This window comes from Chiloscyllium plagiosum, unplaced genomic scaffold, assembly GCF_037043375.1.
Source record: "Chiloscyllium plagiosum isolate Xiang-an unplaced genomic scaffold, Cpla_swu_hap1 HiC_scaffold_9, whole genome shotgun sequence".
Taxonomy (NCBI): domain Eukaryota; kingdom Metazoa; phylum Chordata; class Chondrichthyes; order Orectolobiformes; family Hemiscylliidae; genus Chiloscyllium; species Chiloscyllium plagiosum.
Window position 1 is genome coordinate 106,805,649 of NW_028270147.1, and position 22,091 is coordinate 106,827,739.

The 22,091-nt window shown below is 46.7% G+C and overlaps 2 gene segments (V, D, J or C); one reads left to right on the plus strand and one right to left on the minus strand.

Moving 5' to 3' along the window:
- LOC122545140 (Ig kappa chain V region Mem5-like) overlaps positions 1-22,091 on the minus strand; it is a 486,054-nt gene that overhangs the window by 361,928 nt on the left and 102,035 nt on the right.
- On the plus strand, positions 1,542-15,346 carry LOC148149231 (Ig kappa chain V region Mem5-like). The segment is given in 3 exon segments: positions 1,542-1,604; positions 1,791-2,120; positions 14,485-15,346. Coding segments are annotated over 3 exon segments (708 nt in total).

The window sequence follows — 22,091 nt, forward strand, 5'->3', positions numbered from 1 at the left end:
AGAGTGTGTGTGAGAGGGTGAGAAATAGAGAATGAGGAGTGTCTGAGACAGTGTGAGATGTATGAAGCGAGCGAGTGAGAGGTAGAGGGAGGTAGAAATGGTGAGGTTGAGGGATAGAGAGAAAGAAATAAGATGATACTGAGAGGGATGGAGAGAGAGAAAGAGAGAAACAGACAGAGAAAGAGAAAGAGAGTGTGAGACTAAGAGTGAAGGGAATCAGGATAGAAGGGTTGAGTTGTGAGTGATTGAGAGAGAGAGAGAGAGACAAGAGTAGGATTTGAGACGGAGTGCAGGAGAGAGAGAGAGAGGGAGACTGTAGAGACAAAAGAGAGGGAGGAAGAGTAAAAGAGGAAGGAATAGAGAGCGGCAGATCACAATTGGAGGGAGTGAGGGAGAGGGATTGAATGAGGGAAACAGTGAGAGGTGAAGAAATGGAGATTGTGAGACAGAGTGAAGAAGCAAATGAGAGTTAGAGAGAGTGGCTATGAGACAGAGTGGGAGAGATAGAATATGAGAGAGATTAAGAGTGGGAGAGAGATGTAGAGAGAAAGACATGGCAGATGTGAAACAGAGAGACAGTGATAGAGAGAGAGCGAGACACGTTCTGGACACCACATTCTGGGAAGGATGTGATTGTACTAGAGAGGGTACAGAGGAGATTTCCCAGGACGCTGCCTGGCCTAGAGGCTCTGAGCGATGAGGAAAGATTAGAAAGTCTGGGGTTGTTTTCCTTGGAGCAGTGAAGGTTGAGAGGGGACCTGACAGAGGGCTGTAAGATTATGAGATGCAGTGATAGGGTGGGTAGGAAGGCACCTTTTCCATCGTAGAGGGAACAATACCAAGGGGCAGAGATTGAAGGTAACACAGACATAGAAATATAGTAAGAATAGGCCATTCAGCCCTTTGAGTATCTCTGTCATCCAATATGATCATGGATAGCCCTCTGACTTAATTCCATATTCCTACCATCTTCCCATACCCCTTGATGTTGTTAAAATGCAAAAGAATTACCTCTGTCTTTTTCTTGAATATATTCAGTCCTTTGTCCTCAACAGCCTTCTCTGGTAGAGAATTCGACTTGTTAACCATCCTCTAAGTGAAGAAATGTTTCCTCATCTGAATCCAAAACGGTCGACCCAATGTCCCCCTGAAACTGTGGCACCTGATTCCAGACTCCCCAACTTTGGGAAACCTCCTTCCAGCATCAAGTCTGTCCAGCTCTGTTAGAATGTTATACATTGCAGTCAGACCTCCTCTCATCCTTCTCAACTCAAGTGAGTTCAGGTTCAGTTGAGGTAGACCCTGAGAGGAGAATTGAGGAATGTTTTTACCCAGAGGGTGGTGGGAGTCTGGAACTCACTGCCTGAAAGGCTGGTTGAGTCACAAACCATCGAGACATTGAAAGTGTGAGGGGCTGACGTGGCTCTCTCTGCCTGATTCCATTTACATACTGAGGAACACCCAGTCAGACTCTCACAGGCTGCAGCTTTATAAAGCAGAGCCCAGTGAAGGGAGAGTTTATCAGGAACCGGGCCCAGGGACAGGGGCACACACCATGATTTCACACATCCAGCTGATCTGGCCCCTGGCATTCTGTGTCACAGGTACAAATCTCTCTCCTTCCACCTTGAATCTTTAGCTGCTCTCCATTTCACTTCAATTCCACTGACTTGTCATTGAAGGGAAAATGCTGAAACCAGAGGAATGCTCAGTGTCTCCAACAATCTCTCATTTCGCAGTCTCTTTCTGTGACAGTTCTGACTTCACTGTGTTTCTCTCTGACCCCTCAGGTATCAGTGGGGACATCATCATGACCCAGTCACCCCCGGTGCTGTCAGTGGGACTGGGCCAGACCACAACCATCACCTGTACGGCCAGTCAAGATATTACAAATGACCTCAGCTGGTACCAGCAGCGAGAAGGACAGAAACCCTCTCTCCTGATCTATGAAGCAACAACTCGAAACACAGGAGTGTCCGAGCGATTCACTGGCAGTGGATATGGGACCAGTTTCACCCTGACAATCAGCAACGTTCAGAATGAGGATGTCGCTGACTATTACTGTAAGCAGCATAACAGCCGGCCTTGCACGTTCGGTAAAGGAACCAAGCTCAGACTGAGTAAGTCAACCTCAATCCTCCATTATTAACCCTTTCAATTTCTAAACACAATTTCTAATACACAAGTACTGAATTGTTGAAGGTGTTAGTGGGGAGCTGCAGTGAATGAAATGGTTGATTGAGGAGCACTGTGTCTAACAGGGTATCCAGCTGTATTTCTTTAATTCCATTGCCCCCTTTAAGCAGCAAGATATAAGTCAGTAAGTTTTACTCACCGTGTGGAGGAGCTCTGTCCATTTGCAGCCTGTGGTCCCATTCCTGCAGCATGGAGTGAAATCAGTGAGTAGCCTCCTGCCAGTCTCAGTGTGACGGACACGGGCAGAGTTTGATGTGAGCTCTGGCTCCCTGTCCCAGTCTCTGATCTCACTGACCTCAGCAGCAGCAGCAGCAGCAGCAGCAGCAGCAGCAGCACAGTGAGACACCAAGCTCCCACCTCCCACAGCTTTAACTCTGCTCAATCACACAGTTACAGAATTGTTACAGTGCACAAGGAGGCTATTCTGTCCATCCTGTCTGTACTGGCTCTCTGAATGAGCAATTTATCGAGTGTCATTCTCCTGCCTTCTCCCTGTCACCCTGCACATTGTTCCTTTTCAAATAACAGTCTCATTCCCTTCAGAATGTTTCAATTGAAGCTGCCTCCACCACACTCTCAGGCAGTGCATTCCACACCTTAACCACTCACTGGCTGAAAATTCTTTTCCTCATTTCACTTTTGTTACTTATCCAATTACTTTCAATCTTAATCCTTTCACAAGTGGAATCATTTTCTCCCTATTTACACTGTCCAGGCCCCTCCTGATTTTGAATTTCTAGAACAATTCTCCTCGCCGCCTTCTCCAAAAAATTAGAGGTGCCAGTGTTGGACTGGGGTGGACAAAGTTAAAAATCACACAACACAGGTTATAGTCCTATAGGGGGTTTATTTGGAAGCACTGGCTTTCGGAGCGCCCCTCCTTCATCAGGTGGTTGTCAGCGGTGCTCCAAAAGCTAGTGCTTCCACATTAACCTGTTGGACTATAACCTGGTGTTGTGTGATCTGTAACTTTCTCCAAAGAAGACTGTCCCAAATTTTCCAATCTATCTTCATAACTGATGTTCCTCATCCCTGGAATGATCTTTGGGCATATGTTTGCCATCTCTACAAAACATTCACCTCCTTCCTGCATTATTCACATTATTTATGTCCCACATGATTTTATAAACCTCTATAAGGTCACTCCTCAGCCTCCGGCACTTCAAGGTAAAAGGTCTCAGCTTTTCCGGCCTCTCATGGTCATGGAGTCATACAGTGTGGAAACAGATCTTTCGGTCTAACTTGTCCATGCTAACTAGATATCCAAAACTGACCTCATCCCATTTGCCAGCATTTTGCCCACATCCCTCTAAACCCTTCCTATCCATGTACCCATCCAAACATCTTTTAAATGCTATAATTGTATCCGTCTACAGCACTTTCTCCGGCAGCTCAATCCATACACGCACCACCCTCTGTGTGACAAGTTACCCCTCAGGTCCCTTTTGGATCTTTTGCCTCTCACCTTAAACCTGTGCCCTCTAGTTTTGGACTCTCCTTCCCAAGGAAAAGACCTTGGATATACATCCTGTCCATGTCCATCATGATTTTATAAACATCTATAAGGCCACCCCTCAGACTCCGATGCTGCAGAAAAAATAACCCGTCTATTGAGCCTCTTCCGACAGCTCAAACCCTCCAGTTCCAGGCGACATCCATGTAAATCTTTTCTACAGCATTTTAAGTTTAACAGCATCCTTCCTATCACAGGATGATCAGAATTGTTCATGTTATTGCCAAAGTAGGCTCACCAATTTCCTGTACAGCTGCAAATAATGTCCCAACTCTGATACTTAGTGCAGTGACCAATAAAGGCAAGTGTACCCAACACCTTCTTCATCGCCCTGTCTCCCTGTGACTCCACTGTCAAGGAATAATGCACCTGCCACTGCCCCCGCCCCTGCCCCTGCACCTGCCCCTCCCCCTGCCCCTGCCCCTGCCCCTGCACCTGCCCCTGCCCCTGCACCTGCCCCTGCCCCTGCCCCTGCCCCTGCCCCTGCCCCTGCACCTGCCCCTGCCCCTGCATCAGCCCCTGCCCCTGCACCTGCCCGTATACCTGCCCCTGCCCCTGCCCCTGCACCGGCCCCTGCATCAGCCCCTGCCCCTGCACCTGCCCGTACACCTACCCCTGCACCCCGAGGTCTCTTTGTTCAGCAACACTCCACAGGGCCCTACCATTAGCTGTATAACTCCTGCCCTGGTTTGACTTTCCAAAATGCAACACCTCACATTTATCTAAATTGAACTCCATTTGCCACACGCTTAGATCAAAGTGGTGCTGGAAAAGCACAGCAGGTCAGGCAACATCCGAGGAGTAGGAAAATCGAAGTTTCGGGCAAAAGCTCTTCATCAGGATTCCTCTAGTCGAACCCACAGATTCAGCACAGCCCTCTTGTCCTGCAATCTTCTTCCCGACCTCTCCGCCCCCACTCTCTCTCCGGTCTATCACCCTCACCCTCGCTTCCTTCCACCAATATATTCCCAGTGCCCCACCCCAAATTCCACCCCCCCCCCCTTCCCACCTTTTATCTCAGCCCGCTTGGCACACCAGCCTCATTCCTGAAGAAGGGCTTATGCCCGAAACGTCGATTCTCTTGCTCCTCGGATGCTGCCTGGCCTGCTGCGCTTTTCCAGCACCACACTTTTCAACAGAGAATGTTGGTAAAGGGTTGCTTTTCAGACTGGAGATGAGTTGTCAGCTGTGTGCCACAAGGATTGGTGCTGGGTCCATGGCTTTTCATCATTTAAATAAATGATTTGGATGTGAATATAGGAATTATGGCGAGTTTGTAAATGGTGGGACAGTGGATAGTGAAGAAGCTTATCTGAGAGTACAGTGCGACCTTGATCATTTGGGGAAATGGGCAGAGGTGTGGCAAATTGACAAAAGTGAGGACTGCAGATGCTGGAAACCAGCGTTCTGGAGAGACCACTCCCTCCACGACTCCCTATTCAGGTCCGTACCCCCCACCAACCCAACCTCCACTCCCGGCACTTTCCCCTGCAACCGCAAGAAGTACAAAACTTGCGCCCACACCTCCCCCCTCACCTCCCTCCAAGACCCCAATGGATCCTTCCATATCTGTCGCAAATTCACCTGCACCTCCACACACATCATTTACTGTATCCGCTGCACTCGATGTGATCTCCTCTACATTGGGGAGACAGGCCGCCTACTTGCAGAACATTTCAGGGAACACCTCTGGGACTCCCGCACCAACCAACCCAACCGCCCCGTAGCTGAACACTTTAACTCCCCCTCCCACTCCGTCAAGGACATGCAGGTCCTTGGCCTCCTCCATCGCCAGACCCTGGCAACATGATGCCTGGAGGAAGAGCACCTCATCTTCCGCCTTGGAATTCTCCAACCACAAGGGATTAATGTAGATTTCTCCAGCTTCCTCGTTGCCCCTCGCCCCACCTTATCTCAGTCCCAACCCCCGGATTCAGCACCGCCCTCTTGACCTGCATTCTTCTTCCTGACCTCTCCGCCCCCACCCCCTCTCTGGCCTATCACCCTCACCCTCACCTCCTTTCACCTATCGTATTCCCAGCGCCCCTCCCCCAAATTCCCCCCCCTCCCACCTTTTATCTCAGCCCACTTGGCACACCAACTTCATTCCTGAAGAAGGGCTTATGCCCAAAACGTCGATTCTCCTGCTCCTCGGATGCTGCCTGGCCTGTTGCGCTTTTCCAGCACCACACATTTCAACTCTGGTCTCCAGCATCTGTAGTCCTCACTTTCTCCAACATTCTCTGTCTCCTATCTTCAAGCCAATGTTTTACCCAAATGGCTAGCCCCCCTGGATCCCATGTGGTCTAACCTTACTAACCAGTCTGTCATGTGGAACCTTGTCAAAAGCTTTGCTGAGGTCCATATAGACAGTGTCTACTGTTCTGCCTACATCAATCTTCTCTTCAAACAACCTCAATCACATTAGTGAGACACGATTACCATGCACAAAACTGCATTGATTGTCCAAATGCATGTAAATCCTGTCCCTCAGAATTCACTCCAATAACTTACCCAGCAATGACATCAGGCTCACTAGTTTATAGTTCCCTGGCTTTTCCTTCCAGCCTTTCTTAAATAATGGCTAACATTAGCCAACCTCTCTGGTTCTCCAGCACCTCACTCATGGCTGTCGATCAGAAACATACCTCAGCAAGGGGTCCAGCAATCTCTTTCCTAGCTTTCCACAATGTCCTGGCATACACCTGATTAGGTCCTGGAGATTTATCTACTGTCTTGCACTTTAAGAAATCCTCTTCCATAATGTGGACTTTTGTCAAGACATTGCTATTTACTTCCCAAGTTCCCAAACTCCCAAGTCTTTCTCCATGATAAATACTGACCCGGAATATTCATTTAGGATCTGAACCATTTCCTGTGGATCCACCCAGAGATACATTGTTCATCATCATGGGGTCCTAATCTCTCTCTGGTTACTCTTCTGCCCTTTTCTTATTTACCATAATTCTACCACGTTTGCCCTTGAGTGAGTTTAGGAATTGTTTGCCCTCCCTCAAATATACCTTGACTATCCGTGGTCCACATCCTCTACTATTCTCTTCAGGACTTTCCTGACAACCTTTGACCCTACTTTATTCAGATCCAATACATCCATATGCCATGGAAGCTGGCATTTTCCCCAGTGAGTATGTTTGACCCTGAAAATGCCTTTGTTCTTTTCCACTGTCGCCCTAAACCATGTGATACAATGATCACTCTTCCCTAAATGTCCTCTCACTGACACTTGATCCACTTGGGCCTCCTCACTCCCAAGATCCAGATCTAGCAGAGCCTCCTTTCTCATTGGACTGGAAACATACGGCTGGAGAAAGTTCACCTGAACACACTCTCACAACTCTGGCCCCTCTCTGCCCGTTACGCTGCTACTACCCCAGTCTATATTCAGAAATTAAAGACACCCCTTCCAGCCTAATTATAATGACTCTATTATATTTGCAGGTCTCTGTAAATTCCTTGCAAATGTATTCCTCCACATCCTTCCCACTGGGTGGTGCTGTATTGACTGCACTGAGGATTCTGTGGACCTCGGTGTTCCTCTTTGATATTACCTCCTGGATCCCACAGCCCTGCCAAGTTAGTTTAAACCCTCTGCAACAGCACTAGTAAATCACCCCAAAGGAACTCAGTCCCAGCTCTGTTCAGGAGCAACGCCATCTGGTCTGTCCAGGTCCCATCTCCCGAGACCCAGTCCCAATGTCCCAAGAATCCAAAGCCCCCCCCGTCCTGGACCCTCTTTCCAGCTCCACATTCACCTGTGTTATCCTTCTGTTCCTCTTCTCACTTTCATGGGGCACTGCGAGTAATGTGACGATTTCTATTTTTGTGCTCCTGAAGTTAATTCCCTCCTGAGCTCCCGAAATTCTGACTACAGGACCACATCCCTTTTCTCCCTCTGTCACTGGGACCGATGTGGACCACGACTGCTGCCTGTTGCCCCTCTCCCCTCAGGGTGCTCTGCAGCTGCTCAGTGACATCCTTGACCCTGGCACCAGGGAGACAACACACCATCCTGGATTCCCATCTGCAGCTGCAGAAACACCTATCGATGCACTCACTCAAATCTCCTCTCACTATTGCTCTTCCAGTCTTTCTTGTGCCCCCCTGTACAGCTGAATCTCCCCTTGGCTCCATGGACTTGGATCTGGCTGCAATTCCCAGATGAACCACCATTCTTGTCAGGATTCTGACCTGAACCCTGGTCGGAGAGTGGCATTCATTAAGGGGATACCTGTACTAGCTGCCTGGTCCTTTTGGACTGTCAGCTGCTCCCCCATTCCCTCTGTCCCTGCATACTCTGAAGCTGCGGAGTGACCATAGAGTCATAGAGTCTTAGTGATGTACAGCACGGAAACAGACTCTTCGGTCCAACCTGTCCATGCCGATCAGATATCCCAACCCAATCTAGACCCACCTGCCAGCACACGGCCCATATCCCTCCAAGCCCTTCCTATTCGTATACCCATCCAAATGCTTCTAAAATGTTACAATTGTATCAGCCTCCACCACTTCCTCTGGTGGCTCATTCCATACATGTACCACCCTCTGCGTGAAAAGGTTGCCCTGTAGGTCTCTTTTATATCTTTCCCCTCTCATCCTAAACCTATGCCCTCTAGTTTTGGACTCCCCAACCCAAGGGAAAAGAATTTGCCTGTTTACCCTATCCATGTTCCTCATAATTTTGTAAACCTCTATAAGGTCACCCCTCAGCCTCCGATGCTCCGGGGTAAACAGCCCCAGCCTGTTCAGCCTCTCCCTGTAGCTCAAATCCTCTAACCTTGGCAATATCCTTGTAAATATTTTCTGATCCCTTTCAAGTTTCACATCTTTCCAATAGGAAGGAGACCAGCACTGCATGCAATATTCCAACAGTGGCCTAACCAATGTACTGCATAGCTGCAACATGACCTCCCAACCCCTGTACTGAATACTCTGACCAGTAAATGAAAGCATACCAAACGCCTTCTTCACTATCCTATCTACCTGCGACTCCACTTTCAAGGAGCTATGAGCCTGCACTCCAAGGACTCTTTGTTCGGCAACACTCCCGAGGACCTTACCATTAAGTGTATAAGTCCTGCTAAGATTTGCTTTCCCAAAATGCAGCACTTCATATTTATCTGAATTAAACTCCATCTGCCACTTCTCAGCCCATTGGCCCATCTGGTCAAGATGCTGTTGTGATCTGAGGTAACCCTCTTTGCTGTCCCCTACACCTCTAATTTTGGTGTCTTCTGCAAACTTACTAACTGTACCTCTTATGCTCGCATCCAAATCATTTATGTAAATGACAAAAAGTAGAGGACCCAGCACCGATCCTTGTGGCACTCCACTGGTCACAAGCCTCCAGACTGAAAAACAACCCTCCACCACCACGCTGTGTCTTCTACCTTTGAGCCAATTCTGTATCCAAATGGCTAGTTCCCTCTGTACTCCGTGAGATCTAACCTTGCTAATCAGTCTCCCATGGGGAACCTTATCGAACACCTTACTGGAGTCCATACAGATTCCATCTATTGCTCTGCCCTCATCAATCCTCTTTGTTACTTCCTCAAAAAACTCAATCAAATTTTTGAGACATGATTTCCCACACACAAAGCCATGTTTACTATCCCTAATCAGTCCTTGCCTTTCCAAATACATGTACATCCTGTCCCTCAGGATTCCCTCCAACAATGTGCCCACCACCGACGTCAGGCTCACTGGTCTATAGTTCCCTGGCTTGTCCTTACCACCCTTCTTAAACAGTGGCACCTCGTTAGCCAACCTCCAGTCTTCCGGCACCTCACCTGTGACTATCGATGATACAAATATCTGAGCAAGAGGCCCAGCAATCACTTCTCTACTTCCAACAGAGCTCGAGGGTACACCTGATCAGGTCCTGGGGATTTATCCACTTTTATGTGTTCCAAAACATCCAGCACTTTCTCCTCTGTAATATGGACATTCTGCAAGATGTCACCATTTATTTCCCTACTGTCTATATCTTTCATATCCTTTTCCACAGTAAATACTGATGCAAAATACTCATTTAGTATCTTCCCCATTTTCTGTGGCTCCACACAAAGGCTGCCTGTCTGATCTTTGAAGGGACCTATTCTCTCCCTAGTTACCCTTTTGTCCTTAATGTATTTGTAAAATCCCTTTGGATTCTCCTTAATTCTATTTGCCAATGCTATCTTATGTCCCCTTTTTGCCCTCCTGATTTCTTTCTTAAGTATACTCCTACTTCCTTTATACTCTTATAAGGATTCACTCAATCTATCCTGTCTATACCTTACATAATCTTTCTTAACGTCTAGAAACGTGCTCTCCACAGAGCTCTCAGCCTCACGGACACTCCGCACTGATACCAGCTGCTGCTCAAGCTCCGAAACCCGGAGCTCCAACTGCTGTCACTGACCACACTTCCTACACTCATGGTATTCCAGGAACTGCAAAGTATCCTGAAATTCCCACATAGATGCACATTCTCTCCACTCTTTGGTTACCTCTTGGCAACATTCTGATGACAAACAGCTACAGCAGGGCTCACAGTCCAGTGGGTTCAGTGTTCCAGGGTTTTGGGGAAACTCTCCAGAAGACTTTAAGAAATAGGAGCAGAAATCAGCCATTTAGCCCATTGAATCTGCTCTGCCATTTGATCTTGGCAGATATGCTTCTCATCCCCATTCTTCTGCCTGCTCCATGGGAATGTTTGATCCCCTTAACAATCACAAACCTATCTATCTCTGTCTTAAATACACTCTTCTCTCTGTAGCAATGAGTTCCACAGATTCCCCACCCTCTGGCTGAAGAAATTCCTCCTTATCTCAGCTCGAAAGGGTCGGCCCTTCATTTTGAGGCTGTGCCTTGGTTACCTCGACTCTCCTGTTTTCGGAAACATCTTCTCTGCATACACTCTTTCTAGGCTGATCAGTATTCTGCAAATTTCAATAAGATCCCTCTTCATCCTTCGAAACTCCATCAAGTACAGACCCAGAGTCCTCAACCACGCCTCATATGACAAGCCCTTCATCCCCAGGATCATTCTTGTAAACCCCTCCAATGACAGCACATCGTTTCTTAGAATATGGGTCCCAAATCTGTTCATGATATTCCAAAAGTGGTCTGACCAGAGCATTACACAGCCTCAGCACTACATCTCTGCTCTTGTATTCTAGCCCAATTGAAATGAATGCTATCATTTCATTTCCCTTCCCAAGCACAAACTGGACCTGCCTGTTCACCTTCAGAGAAACCTGAATGAGGTTTGTGCTTTAGATTTCCAAAGCATTTCCTCATTTAGAAAACAGCCTTTGCATCTCTTCTTAATATCAAAGTGCATAACCTCACACTGTAACACATTGTATTCTATCTGCCACTTCTTTGCCCACTCTCTGAGCCTATCTCAGACCTTTTACAGCCTTCTCACTTCCTCAACACTACCTGTCCCTCCACCTATCTCATGTCATCTGCAAACTTAGCAACAATGTCTTCACTTCCTTCATTCAGATTGTTAACGCATGACATGAATAGTTATGGTGCCAACATTAACACCTGCAGAACTCTATTAGTCACCAGCTGCCATTTTTCCTCACTCTCTGCTTTATATCAACCTACCAATCCTCAGTCCATGCCAGTACCTTGCCCCTAACTCTATGGGCTTGTACCTTATGTCAAAGGCCTTCTGGAAATCCAAATAGATTACTTCTTCAGACTCTCCTTTGTCTGACTGGCTGGGAGCTGTTGCGGCTGTACAGGACATTGGTTAGGCCACTTTTGGAATACTGTGTGTAATTCTGGTTGCCTTGCTGTAGTAAAAATGTTGTGAACCTTAAAATGCTTCAGAAAAGATTTACAAGAATGTTGCCAAGGTTGGAGGTTTTCAGCTACTGGGAGAGGTTGAATAGGATCTAATTTCCCTGGATTGTTGTAGGCTGAGTGGTGACCATTTTGTGGTTTATAGAATCATGAGGGGCATTGAAAGGGTGAGTAGAGAAGGTATTATTTTCATAGTTGGGGAGTCCAGTTCTAGAGGCATAGCTTGAAGGCGACAGGGGAAAGATTTGAAAGGGGCTGAAGGGGCAACCTTTTCACGTGGTGGGTGGTGTGTGTATAGAATGAGCTGCCAGAGGAAGAGGTGGAGGATGGTATGATTACAACATTTAAGAGGATGGGTACATGAATAGGGAGGGTTTAGAGGGATATGCGCAAAATGCTGGAAAATGGGACTAGCTTAATCGGAGGTTTGTTAAAGAGTTATCAAGCTCCATCCCACTTTCCAGCTCTTGCTCCATAAGCCTGCGGTTTCACTGTTTCAAATGAATATCCAAGTGTTTTTTTCACTATGATGAGGGTTTCTGCCTCTCCAACCCTTTCAGACAGTGCGTCCCAGATCCCACCAGCCTCTGGCTGAAAACAATTACTCCACAATTCCCCTCGAACTCTGTGTCCAATTAATTTCAATCTCTCCCCATAGTTATCATCCTCTGTGCTGATGGAAATCAGTCCTTCCAACCCACTCTATCCAGGCCCCTCATCATTTTCTACACCTCGATCAAATCTCCCCTCAGCCTCCTGTGTTCCAAAGAATACAATCCCAGCCATACCAATTATTCCTCAAAGCTAAAACTCCCCATTTTTGACAAAATCCTCCTCTGTCCCCATCTCTAGTGGGATCACATCCTTCCTGTAATGTGGTGACCAGAGCCGTACACAGTTCTCTCATTGTGCTCTAACTGGGCTTTTTTTTAGATTAGATTTTTTAGATTAGATTAGATTAGATTACAGTGTGGAAACAGGCCCTTCGGCCCAACAAGTCCACACCGACCCGCCGAAGCGAAACCCACCCATACCCCTATATTTACCCCTCACCTAGCACTACGGGCAATTTAGTATGGCCAATTCACCTGACCCTGCACATCTTTGTGATGTGGGAGGAAACCGGAGCACCCAGAGGAAACCCACGCAGACACGGGGAGAACGTGCAAACTCCACGCAGTCAGTCGCCTGAGGCGGGAATTGAACCCGGGTCTCTGGCGCTGTGAGGCAGCAGTGCTAACCACTGTGCTACCGTGCCGCCCAGTTCCAGAATAAACAAACTCCTTGCTTTTACTCTCAACCAAAAATGATAAAGGGAGGTGATGGTCTAATGATATAATTACTGAACTCTTAATCCACAGGTCTAGATAATGTTCTGGGAACCAGGGTTAGAATCCTGCCACAGCTGATGGTGGAATGTGAATTCAATAAAAAAATCTGGAATTAAGAGTCTAATGATGACCATCGTTGATTGTCAGGAAAGAGCCATCTGATTCACAAATGATCTTTAGGGAAGGAAACGGTCATTGTTACCATGTGACTCCAGACCCACAGCAATGTGGTTGACTCTAAACTGCCCTCTGGGCGATTATGGATGGGCAATAAATGATGCCGATCCAGCAATGACCTCATTCCATCAAGGGAAAAAGAAAAACAGTTTATCCCATGTGTCTCCTTAACCACCTTACTGACCCGCATTCAATAATCACCATGGCCACATCTTCCACCTCCACACACATGTGACTTCCAGGTTCAAATTGACAAGAGACATTCCTTCAATATCTGAGAAACAGATAGAAACATCAAACATAGGAGGCCATTCAGCCCATCAAGCCTGCTCCACCATTCAATATGATCATGGCCAATCACCCAACATAGTCCCCTGTTCCTGCTTTCTCCCCACATTCTTTGATCCCATTAATCCAAAGAAATATATCTAATTCCTTCTTGAACACATACTGCATCTAATTCCCTCATGCTGGAAAAATGGATGAGGATTATTGGGTTGTTGTTTTTTGACCAATGTGGACACAATGGACTGATGGGTCTTTTGGGTCTCTCTGACTCTATAACTCTATTATATTATGAATAACTGGGTACCAAGGACTAGCCCCTGTGGTACCCCAACTGGTAACTACCTGCCATTCAGAAAAAGACTTGTTCTTCCTGCCCTGTCTGCCAACCAGTTCCCAATCCATGTCAGTACATGACCCCAATCCTCTTGTTCAGTAGGATTTCCCTGATTCACTTGGACATATTTCATCTTGTCAGCTCTTTGCCTTCCTGAGGTCCTGTTCAATTTTAATCCTGCATTTTCTATCCTCCTCTCAGCTTTCTGCAGGTTTGATCTCCAGATAACCAACATCACCTTCTCTATTTGGTCTTCCCTACACTGGCTGCCTTTTGATATCCCAGGCTGAGAGTCTAGATTTGGGAGTCCCCACCCTTACTCTTTGTGGGAACAGATTCTGAATGATCTCTGTCTTGTCACTTGAGGGCTCCCACTGCCCTGACACTGATTTCCCATCATGTCACTGGTTCCAGTCCACTTTTACTAAATTATCGAAACATTTAGTAAAATGAAAACTTTTACACTTACTCCATGGCTCTCCATTTCCATCCTTAATTTCAATCTCACTGAGTTCTGATCGCTCTCATGAAAATGCTCGCCATCTTTTAGCTCTTCCATCTGCCCACATTCATTCCCCAAACGACGGTCCAAAACTGTCCCTTCTCTTTCACTATCACCTTCTCAGGGGCAAGTCAGGATGAGCAATAAATTCTGCTCCTGCTTGTGACACTCATATCCCAAGAATCAATTTAAAAAATGTAAATTCTTTTGTCTGGTTTATTAGGTATTGGAGACAAATATTCAAACATTTTACCAGTGAATATTCTGAGAATTGAAATCCCTTTGAATGGCAGGGATTAAAATTGTTTGTCTTGTCTTTCAGGCCGTGAGAACTCTCAGCCCAAGCTGACCCTGCTGCCCCCTTCCCCGGAGCAGGTCAATGCCAAGGGCACTGCCACCCTGCTGTGCCTTGCCAATCACTTCTATCCCGATGAGCTGGAGGTGCAGTGGAAGAAGGATGGTGCAGTCATTTCGGACGGGGTTCAGACCAGCAACTACCTGCGAGCTTCAGACAGCACCTACAGTGTCAGCAGCCTGCTGACCCTCTCTGGGTCTGACTGGGAGTCCAATGCTCGCTTCTCCTGTGCCCTCACCCACGTGACCCTCCCCTCTCCCCTCAGCAAGAGCATCAGGAGATCAGAATGTGTGTAGAGTGTTTGAGACAGTCCACAGAGGAGACACAACTTTAAACAGAACAGGGCTGAACTGGCAGGGCAAAGGTCATTGTCAGCACTGAATTTCAACTCTCTTTCTTCTCAGGACTGGCTCAGGGACACTTCTGAGGTTCAGGAGTAAAGGTAGTTCATTTGGACAGTGTAGTTAGAGCTTTACGCTGTGTCAAACCTCATGCTCTCCCTGTTCTGGGACTTTTTGATTGGGACAGGGTTGATTTGTGATGCCAAGTAAAATCTCTTGAAGTTGCTGAAGGCTGTCAGCTGTACAAAACAATGTGAACCTTCGAAATTTCTGCTTCAATAAATCAGATCTCCTTCCTGCTCAGCAGCCAGTTCCAATTTAAGGTTTTTGTCACTATTTGAAGGGCAGGATTCTCATGTTATTGAGAAAATCTCCACAAGTGTTTTCCTTAAAACCCATTGTAGCTGTTATTTTGTGCAGCTTCCTCTGTCTGGGCTGTTAATTGCAGTCTGTTTTCTGTCAATGTCAGTCTGGAAAAGGGAATAAAGATGATGAAGATTCAGTCTCTGTCTCTGTGTGTTTTAGAAATGGACCACTCTATTCAGCTGATTAGCTGCATGTCAGCATGACATTGTCACAGTTGGCTACGTGGCCTGTCAATCCGTGGTAGATGATACTGACAGCCAATCAGCAATCAGTTTCAAATAATCCAGTTGATCTGGAATCTGTGGAGGTTACAAGATTCCAAACAGAATAGAAACTGAAAGCTGTTGGGATTCAATAATTACAATCTGAGGCATTCCGTGTTCACTCTCCGGTCCAAACTCAGGTGCTGGGATCGCACTGTGCACTCTCTGCTTCATGCTGTGTTGTACCTGAAATGATCTGAGGCCAATCACTGACACTGCAGACTGTGTCTCTCTGAGTGAGTGTACTACATAATGCTGCCTGTAGGTGTCACTCTGAGTGTGGGTGTATTATTCAAAGAGACACCTACAGGCAGCTAGGGTTGTGAGCATGTTACTCAGGGCTGCCTGACTCTCTGCGTGTGTTAACTCAGTGTTGCCTGTAGGTGTGTTTCTGAGTGTGTGTGTGTTATTCTGCACTGTCTGTAGGTATCTCAGTGAGTGTCAGTGTGTTACTCTGTGTTGCCTGCAGGTGTCTCTAAGTGATGGATAGAGAATAGGCTTTGTAATGGGGATTGAAGATTAGGCCTTAATCTTCTCAAATCTCAGATGAAAAACAATTTAGCCTCAGATGGCAGCTCATTTGGCCAAAGTTAAAAATCGCACAACACCAGGTTAGAGTCCAACAGGTTTCTTTGGAAGTACAAGCTTTCGGAGCACTGCTCCTTCATCAGGCAGCTAGTGGGGCAGGATCATAGTTTACAGAATTTGTCATGAAATTGAGATGGCAGCTGAGAAAGGTGAATACTGAGAGTGTATTCTCAGTAAGCGAGGGATTTCAAAGGCAGTGCACTCTGTAGTTCCTAATGTGCTCCCCAATTACAAGGAGCCGGGGTCATTGCAGTTGTGGTTGTCTGCTCAGCCAGTGCTGGCTAGCCATAGTCGTATTTCAATGGTGAATTAGCCCGAAAACAGGTGCAGCAATATTACCTTACAGGGAGGGAGCTGTCTGAGTGAGGGAGGTTGAATCCTTGCAGCCCCGAGAGTGATTGCAGTGGATTAATTAAGGGTGCTACCACCATGAAGGTGTGCCCTTCTCTCCCTCTGCCTCAGCTGTGATGACCCTCAGGGTTAAACTCACCACCAGTCATTTCTGTTTGTAATGAGCGAGTGGGGGGAAGGGGAAAGTGAGGACTGAAGATCAGAGTTGAGAGTGTGTTGCTGGGAAACCACAGCAGGTCAGGCAGCATCCGAGGAGCAGGATAATCAATATTTTGGGCATAAGCTCTTCATCAGGAATGGAGGGAAGGTCAACCACTCCCAAAGGCAGCACAGGCTGGATCGACGGGGCCACAAGAGTAAGCATGGGGAGATTGAGGGTGACAGAAGGAGGGGGTTGGTTGGCAGGTTGTTATTCAGAGTCAGGTCCCAGAGTATCAGTCCTTCTGACACTCCCCTTTTTATCTGTCAGCCAGGACTCCCTGATTGGACACGGTTAACAGCTCATCAGGGAACTCATATTATCAGAAAAAATGAAACATTTATCGAACAAGGAGTGCAAGAACTAAACGACACTGGACAAAATGAGTGGTTTGAAAGATTTCATTACAGACATCACCAATTTGGCCCAACAAGTCCACACCAACCCATTGAAGAGAAACTCCCCGGGACCCATTCCCCTGCCCTATCACTCGACATTTCCCCTGACCGACACATTCCTGAACACTGTGACAATTGTAACATGGCCAATTCACCTAACCTGCACATATTTGGATTGTGGGAGGAAACTGGAGCACACGGAGGAAATCCACACAGACACAGGGGGAGCGTGCAAACTCCACAAAGACCTGAGGCTGAAATCGAACCTGGGTCCCTGGTGCTGTGAGTTAGCCGTGCTAACCACTGAGCCACCATGCCACAAATTTAAAACAATGCCCAAAGAGTTGAGCTTTTGTTAAGCTCCGTGAGCCTGACGTGATATAAACTATAAACATGCAACCCTCTGTCAGGGAAGGTAGTGCAGGGTGGAAACCTTACAACCTTTAAATATCATAACATGCAAGGATCTTGGATAAGTGCAGGAAATTGGGATGAGAGTGCCTTTAGTGGTAGTTATGTTGGTACAGACTCAATGGAACAAAGGACCTTTTCTGCTCTGTATCAATCTGTGCTCCATGTTGAGAGGGCAGTGCAGGTTAATGGTGACTAGGTGAGGCAGTTCTAAGATGGCAAACACATGATCAAGGGTCAGAGGAAATGGCTCAAGCTTCAGTGAAGGCCCAAGTAAGTGCTTCGGAGGAGGGTCAAGGCTAATGGAGGCAAGGTCAATAGAGACTGAGCGAGGGAGCAGGGTGCAGACTGGCATCTCATTGTGTTGTAGTGAGGTAAATGGGGACAAGAGGGGAATGTGTAGGGAGGGAGTGCAGTTTCAGTTAAAATGTGACCTTTGTCAGCAGCAGCATGACCTTCAGCACCAGGAGGTGTCCCGGACTGTGTCAGGCTCACAGACCGCTCTCTGTGTGATTCCACACAGCCACTCATCTGGTCACTACGCAAAGTCTTGTTTGTGTTTACACTACCATTTACACCACCATCTGCACCCACCGTCTGCACCTTCTGTCTACACCACTGTCTGTACCCACCGTCTACACCCACTGTCTGCACCACCGTCTGTACCCACTGTCTGCACCCAGCATCCACAGCCACTGTCTAGTTACTCTGTGAACACCCACCATCTACACCCACTTTCCAAACCATTGTCTGTACCCTCCATCTACACCTCCCATCTTTCTGCTGTTGTAAGATTGTGTCCAATGATTCCATTGAGATTACTGCAACAGAAGCCTGAATTTTAGAAACAGCAATGATTGTCTTCTAACCCTGACCTACAAAGTCTGTGTTCCACATTGGGATGATTAATATTAATTACTGAATGCCATTGGATTTCGGTGATGGCAGGACTGACGGATAAGGAAAGGTTGAGTTGATGAGGATTGTCTTCACTGGCGTTTAGAAGAATGAAGGAAGGGACTCTTGGAGAAAGCTATAAAATTGGAACAGGACGAGACAAGATAGATGGAGGAAGGATGTTCCCAATGGTGGGGAAGTCCAGAAACAGAGCACATGGTTTAAGGTGAAGGGGTAGACTCTATAGGACAGAGATGAGGAAAAATGTTTTCACCCAGAGAGTGGTGAGCCTGTGGAATTCTCTGTCACAGAAACTGGTTGAGGCCAAAACATGATGTTATCAAGAAAGAGGTAGAGATAGCTCTTGTGGCTAAAGAATCAAGGTATATGGGGTAGGGATGGATTACAGTAATGTGCTCCATGACCAGCTTCAATCATAATGAATGGCATAGCAGTCTGGAGGGGCCAAATGGCCTACTCCTGCTCCTATCCTCTATGTTTCTACATCGCGTAAAATAGATTGCCAGGTGGAGGTCACTCTGTCAGATGGGTAAGTATCCATTCACAGATTCCATCCACACTACTCCCCTTTCATTTTAATTGAGTCCACTCCCTCTCTTCCTATGTCTTTTTAATCTGACCACTGACCACACCTCCCTTCACCACCCCAGCAATGAGCTGTGCTAATAACCCATCGTTTGTTTTAATTTGCTAACTGGGTGATGTGGATGGGGTTTTCAAAAACAGGAAGAGCTGAATTCTTATCACCTTTTGTGCTGATTTTGTTGTGTGCCTCTCTCAATATGGGCGACACAGCACTGCTGCCTCACAGAGCTAGGGACCCAGGTTCGAGAGTCACTTAGCATACTAATAGGCCCTTCGGCACACCATGTCAATGCTGACCAACAAACACTAAACTACACTAATCCCATTTACCCGCAGTTGTCTGGAGCCTACCATGCCCAGGTATTATAAGTGCTCATCCAAATGTTTTTAAAGGTTGTGAAATTTTCAACCTGCACCACCCGTTCAGGCAGCATATTCCATATATATACCACACACTGGGTCAAAACATACTTCCAACTTAATCTTATAACCCCTGGTTGCAGAACAGGTCAGAAGTGGAGAGAGGGAGAACAGTGTGAGGGTGAGGAATGGAGGTTGGAGCAGGAAGACACTTGTGTTCTGGAAAGCAGCACAAATAGGGAAGAGATCCAAGAGCTGATAGGAATAGTCTCCATGCTTCCTAACAGTAGCTTTATGGTGGGAAAGAGAATAAATCAGGAGATAATGAGGGCCTGGAACAAAGGCTGCTCATTAATTACAAATGACTTTAATCCTCGTCGATTATTTATAGTCAGATTTTTCTTTTTCATTCATTCACGGGATGAGGGTGTCACTGCCTAGGACAGCATTTATTGCCCACCCCTAATTGCCCCAGAGGGCAGTTAACAGTCATCCACATTGCTGTGGGATTGGATTCCCATGTAGGCCAGACCAGGTAAGGATAGCAGTTCCCTTCCCTAAAGGACGTTAGTAAACCGGAGGGGTTTTCCTGACAATCGACATGGATTAATGGTCATCGTTAGACTCTTAATTGCAGACTTTTTAATTGAATTTAAATTCCTGCATCTGCCACGGTGGGATTTGAGCCTGTGTCCCCAGAACCATATCTAGGTCTCTGTGCATTAATCACAGAAGGTTAGTGTGTAGGTACAGCAAGTCATCAGGAAAGCTCATAGAACGTTATGGTGTAGTGTGAGAGGAAACTGAATGCAAGACTTCATTGAAACAAGCAAGATCCTGAGGGTCCTTGACCAGGTGAATGTGGAAAGGATGTTTCCTCTTGTGGGAGAGTCCAGAACTAGAGATCACAGTTTAAAATTAAGGGAGAGTCCATTCAAAACAGAGATTAGGAAACATGTTTCTCTCTCAGAGATTGTCAGTCTTTGGAATTCCCCTCCTTAAAAGGCAGTCGATGCAGAATTTAGAATCTATCCAGTGTGGAAACAGGCCCTTCAGCCCAACAAGTCCACACAAACCCTCCAAAGAGTAATTAATCCAGACCCATTTCCCGACCCTATATTTACCCTAGGAAGGGGTAGATAGATTCTTGATGACTGAAGGGATGGAACATTATCAGAGAATGTAGAGTTGAGGTTAAAATCAGATCAACCATGATATAATTGAATGGGGGAGCAGGTTCAAAGGGCCGAGTGGCCTACTTTTGTTCCTTGCCCATATGTTGTCTCACACACCTTCGCACAAGCAAAGACTGCCACTCGTATTTTCTACCTGCAGATGAAGCTGCTTGTGCAATAGGCCTCATCTGCACAGTGTTTTCTCCAGCCTTTCACTGTGAGGTTAAAGATAATGGTCCCATAATCAATCCATTAACTCTATTTGTTGGTTTATTTAAAACAATAAAATAAATTACAAGTCATGAAACAGACATTACAGCAAGCAATAATAGGCAGCACGATGGCTCAGTGGTTAGCACTGCTGCCTCACCGTGCCAGGGAACCGCCTCAGTTGGGTCTGTGTGGAGTATGCACATTCTCCCTGTGTCTGCGTGGGCTTCCCCCGGGTGCTCTGGTTTCCTCCCACAGTCTCAAGATCTGCAGGCTCGATAAATTGGCCATGCTAAATTGCCCAGAGTGTACAGGAATGTGCAGGCTTGGTGAAGTAGCCATTGGAACATACAGAGATAGGATAGGCGTTGAGATAGAATGACCTTCAGAGGGGCGGTATGGAGTCAATGGGCTGAATGGCCGACCTCCACACTATAGGGATTCTGTGTTACAAATGCAAGTTCCTTCTTTCCATTCCCTGCAGCATGCATGTGGTTCTGTCTCATATCCACTCAAGAGATGGCAACCCTTTGAAGACAGGAGCAGCCTCTATTCTTTTGGAAAGTACTTCTTCCACTCTGTGCCCTTCACAGCCTTGGAGACAGCAACAATGAGATCGGGAAATAACCCAAAGCTATAATCTTCTGGGCTCTTCATTAAACTGTGGAACCTGAAAAATACAATTAATGTCCAAGTCAATGAAGATATTTCTCAGCAATCACTAAATGCTGAGTTTTAGTACTCAGCAGGCCCCAGGAGTCAAAATAACTGAGTAGATCATTGCTCTGAATTGCTCATAAATTTCACCTTCACATTTCTGGAGGCTTTGATTAAAAAGGTTGCTTACTCCTCTCCAATATACAGCTTAAAATCAGTTCCAACTCCCAACCATCCAGCTGAGAGCAGAGCCCTGTACAAACTGGAACCTGGTCAGTGGGAGCACTGTCACCTCTGTCTCAGATGCTTTGGGGAGTCTATTTTGATCATAGAGTCCTTCAGCACTGGAGGCTGTTCAGAGGATGTTCCCCTGACTGATCCCAGGGATGAAAGGGCTGTCCCATGAGGAGCAGTTAAAGAGCTTGGGCTTGTACTCACTGGAGTTCAAAAGAATGAGGAGGGATCTGATTGAGGGATAGAAAATGGGAAAGGGGATTGAGAAGGTGGATGTTGAATAGATGCTCCCCCTTGCAGGACAGTCTGGAACAAGAGGTCATCGATATAGAGTGAGAGGAGGTCGGTTCAAAACTGAGCTGAGGAGAAACTACATCTCCCAGAGGGTTGTGAATCTGTGAAACTCAATGCCCGAGAGTGCAGTGGAGGTAGAATCAATCAACAGGTTCAAGAAAGATGTGTTTCTGATGAAAAGTGAGATAAAGAGCGATGGGGAGCAGGCAGGAGAGTGGAGTTGA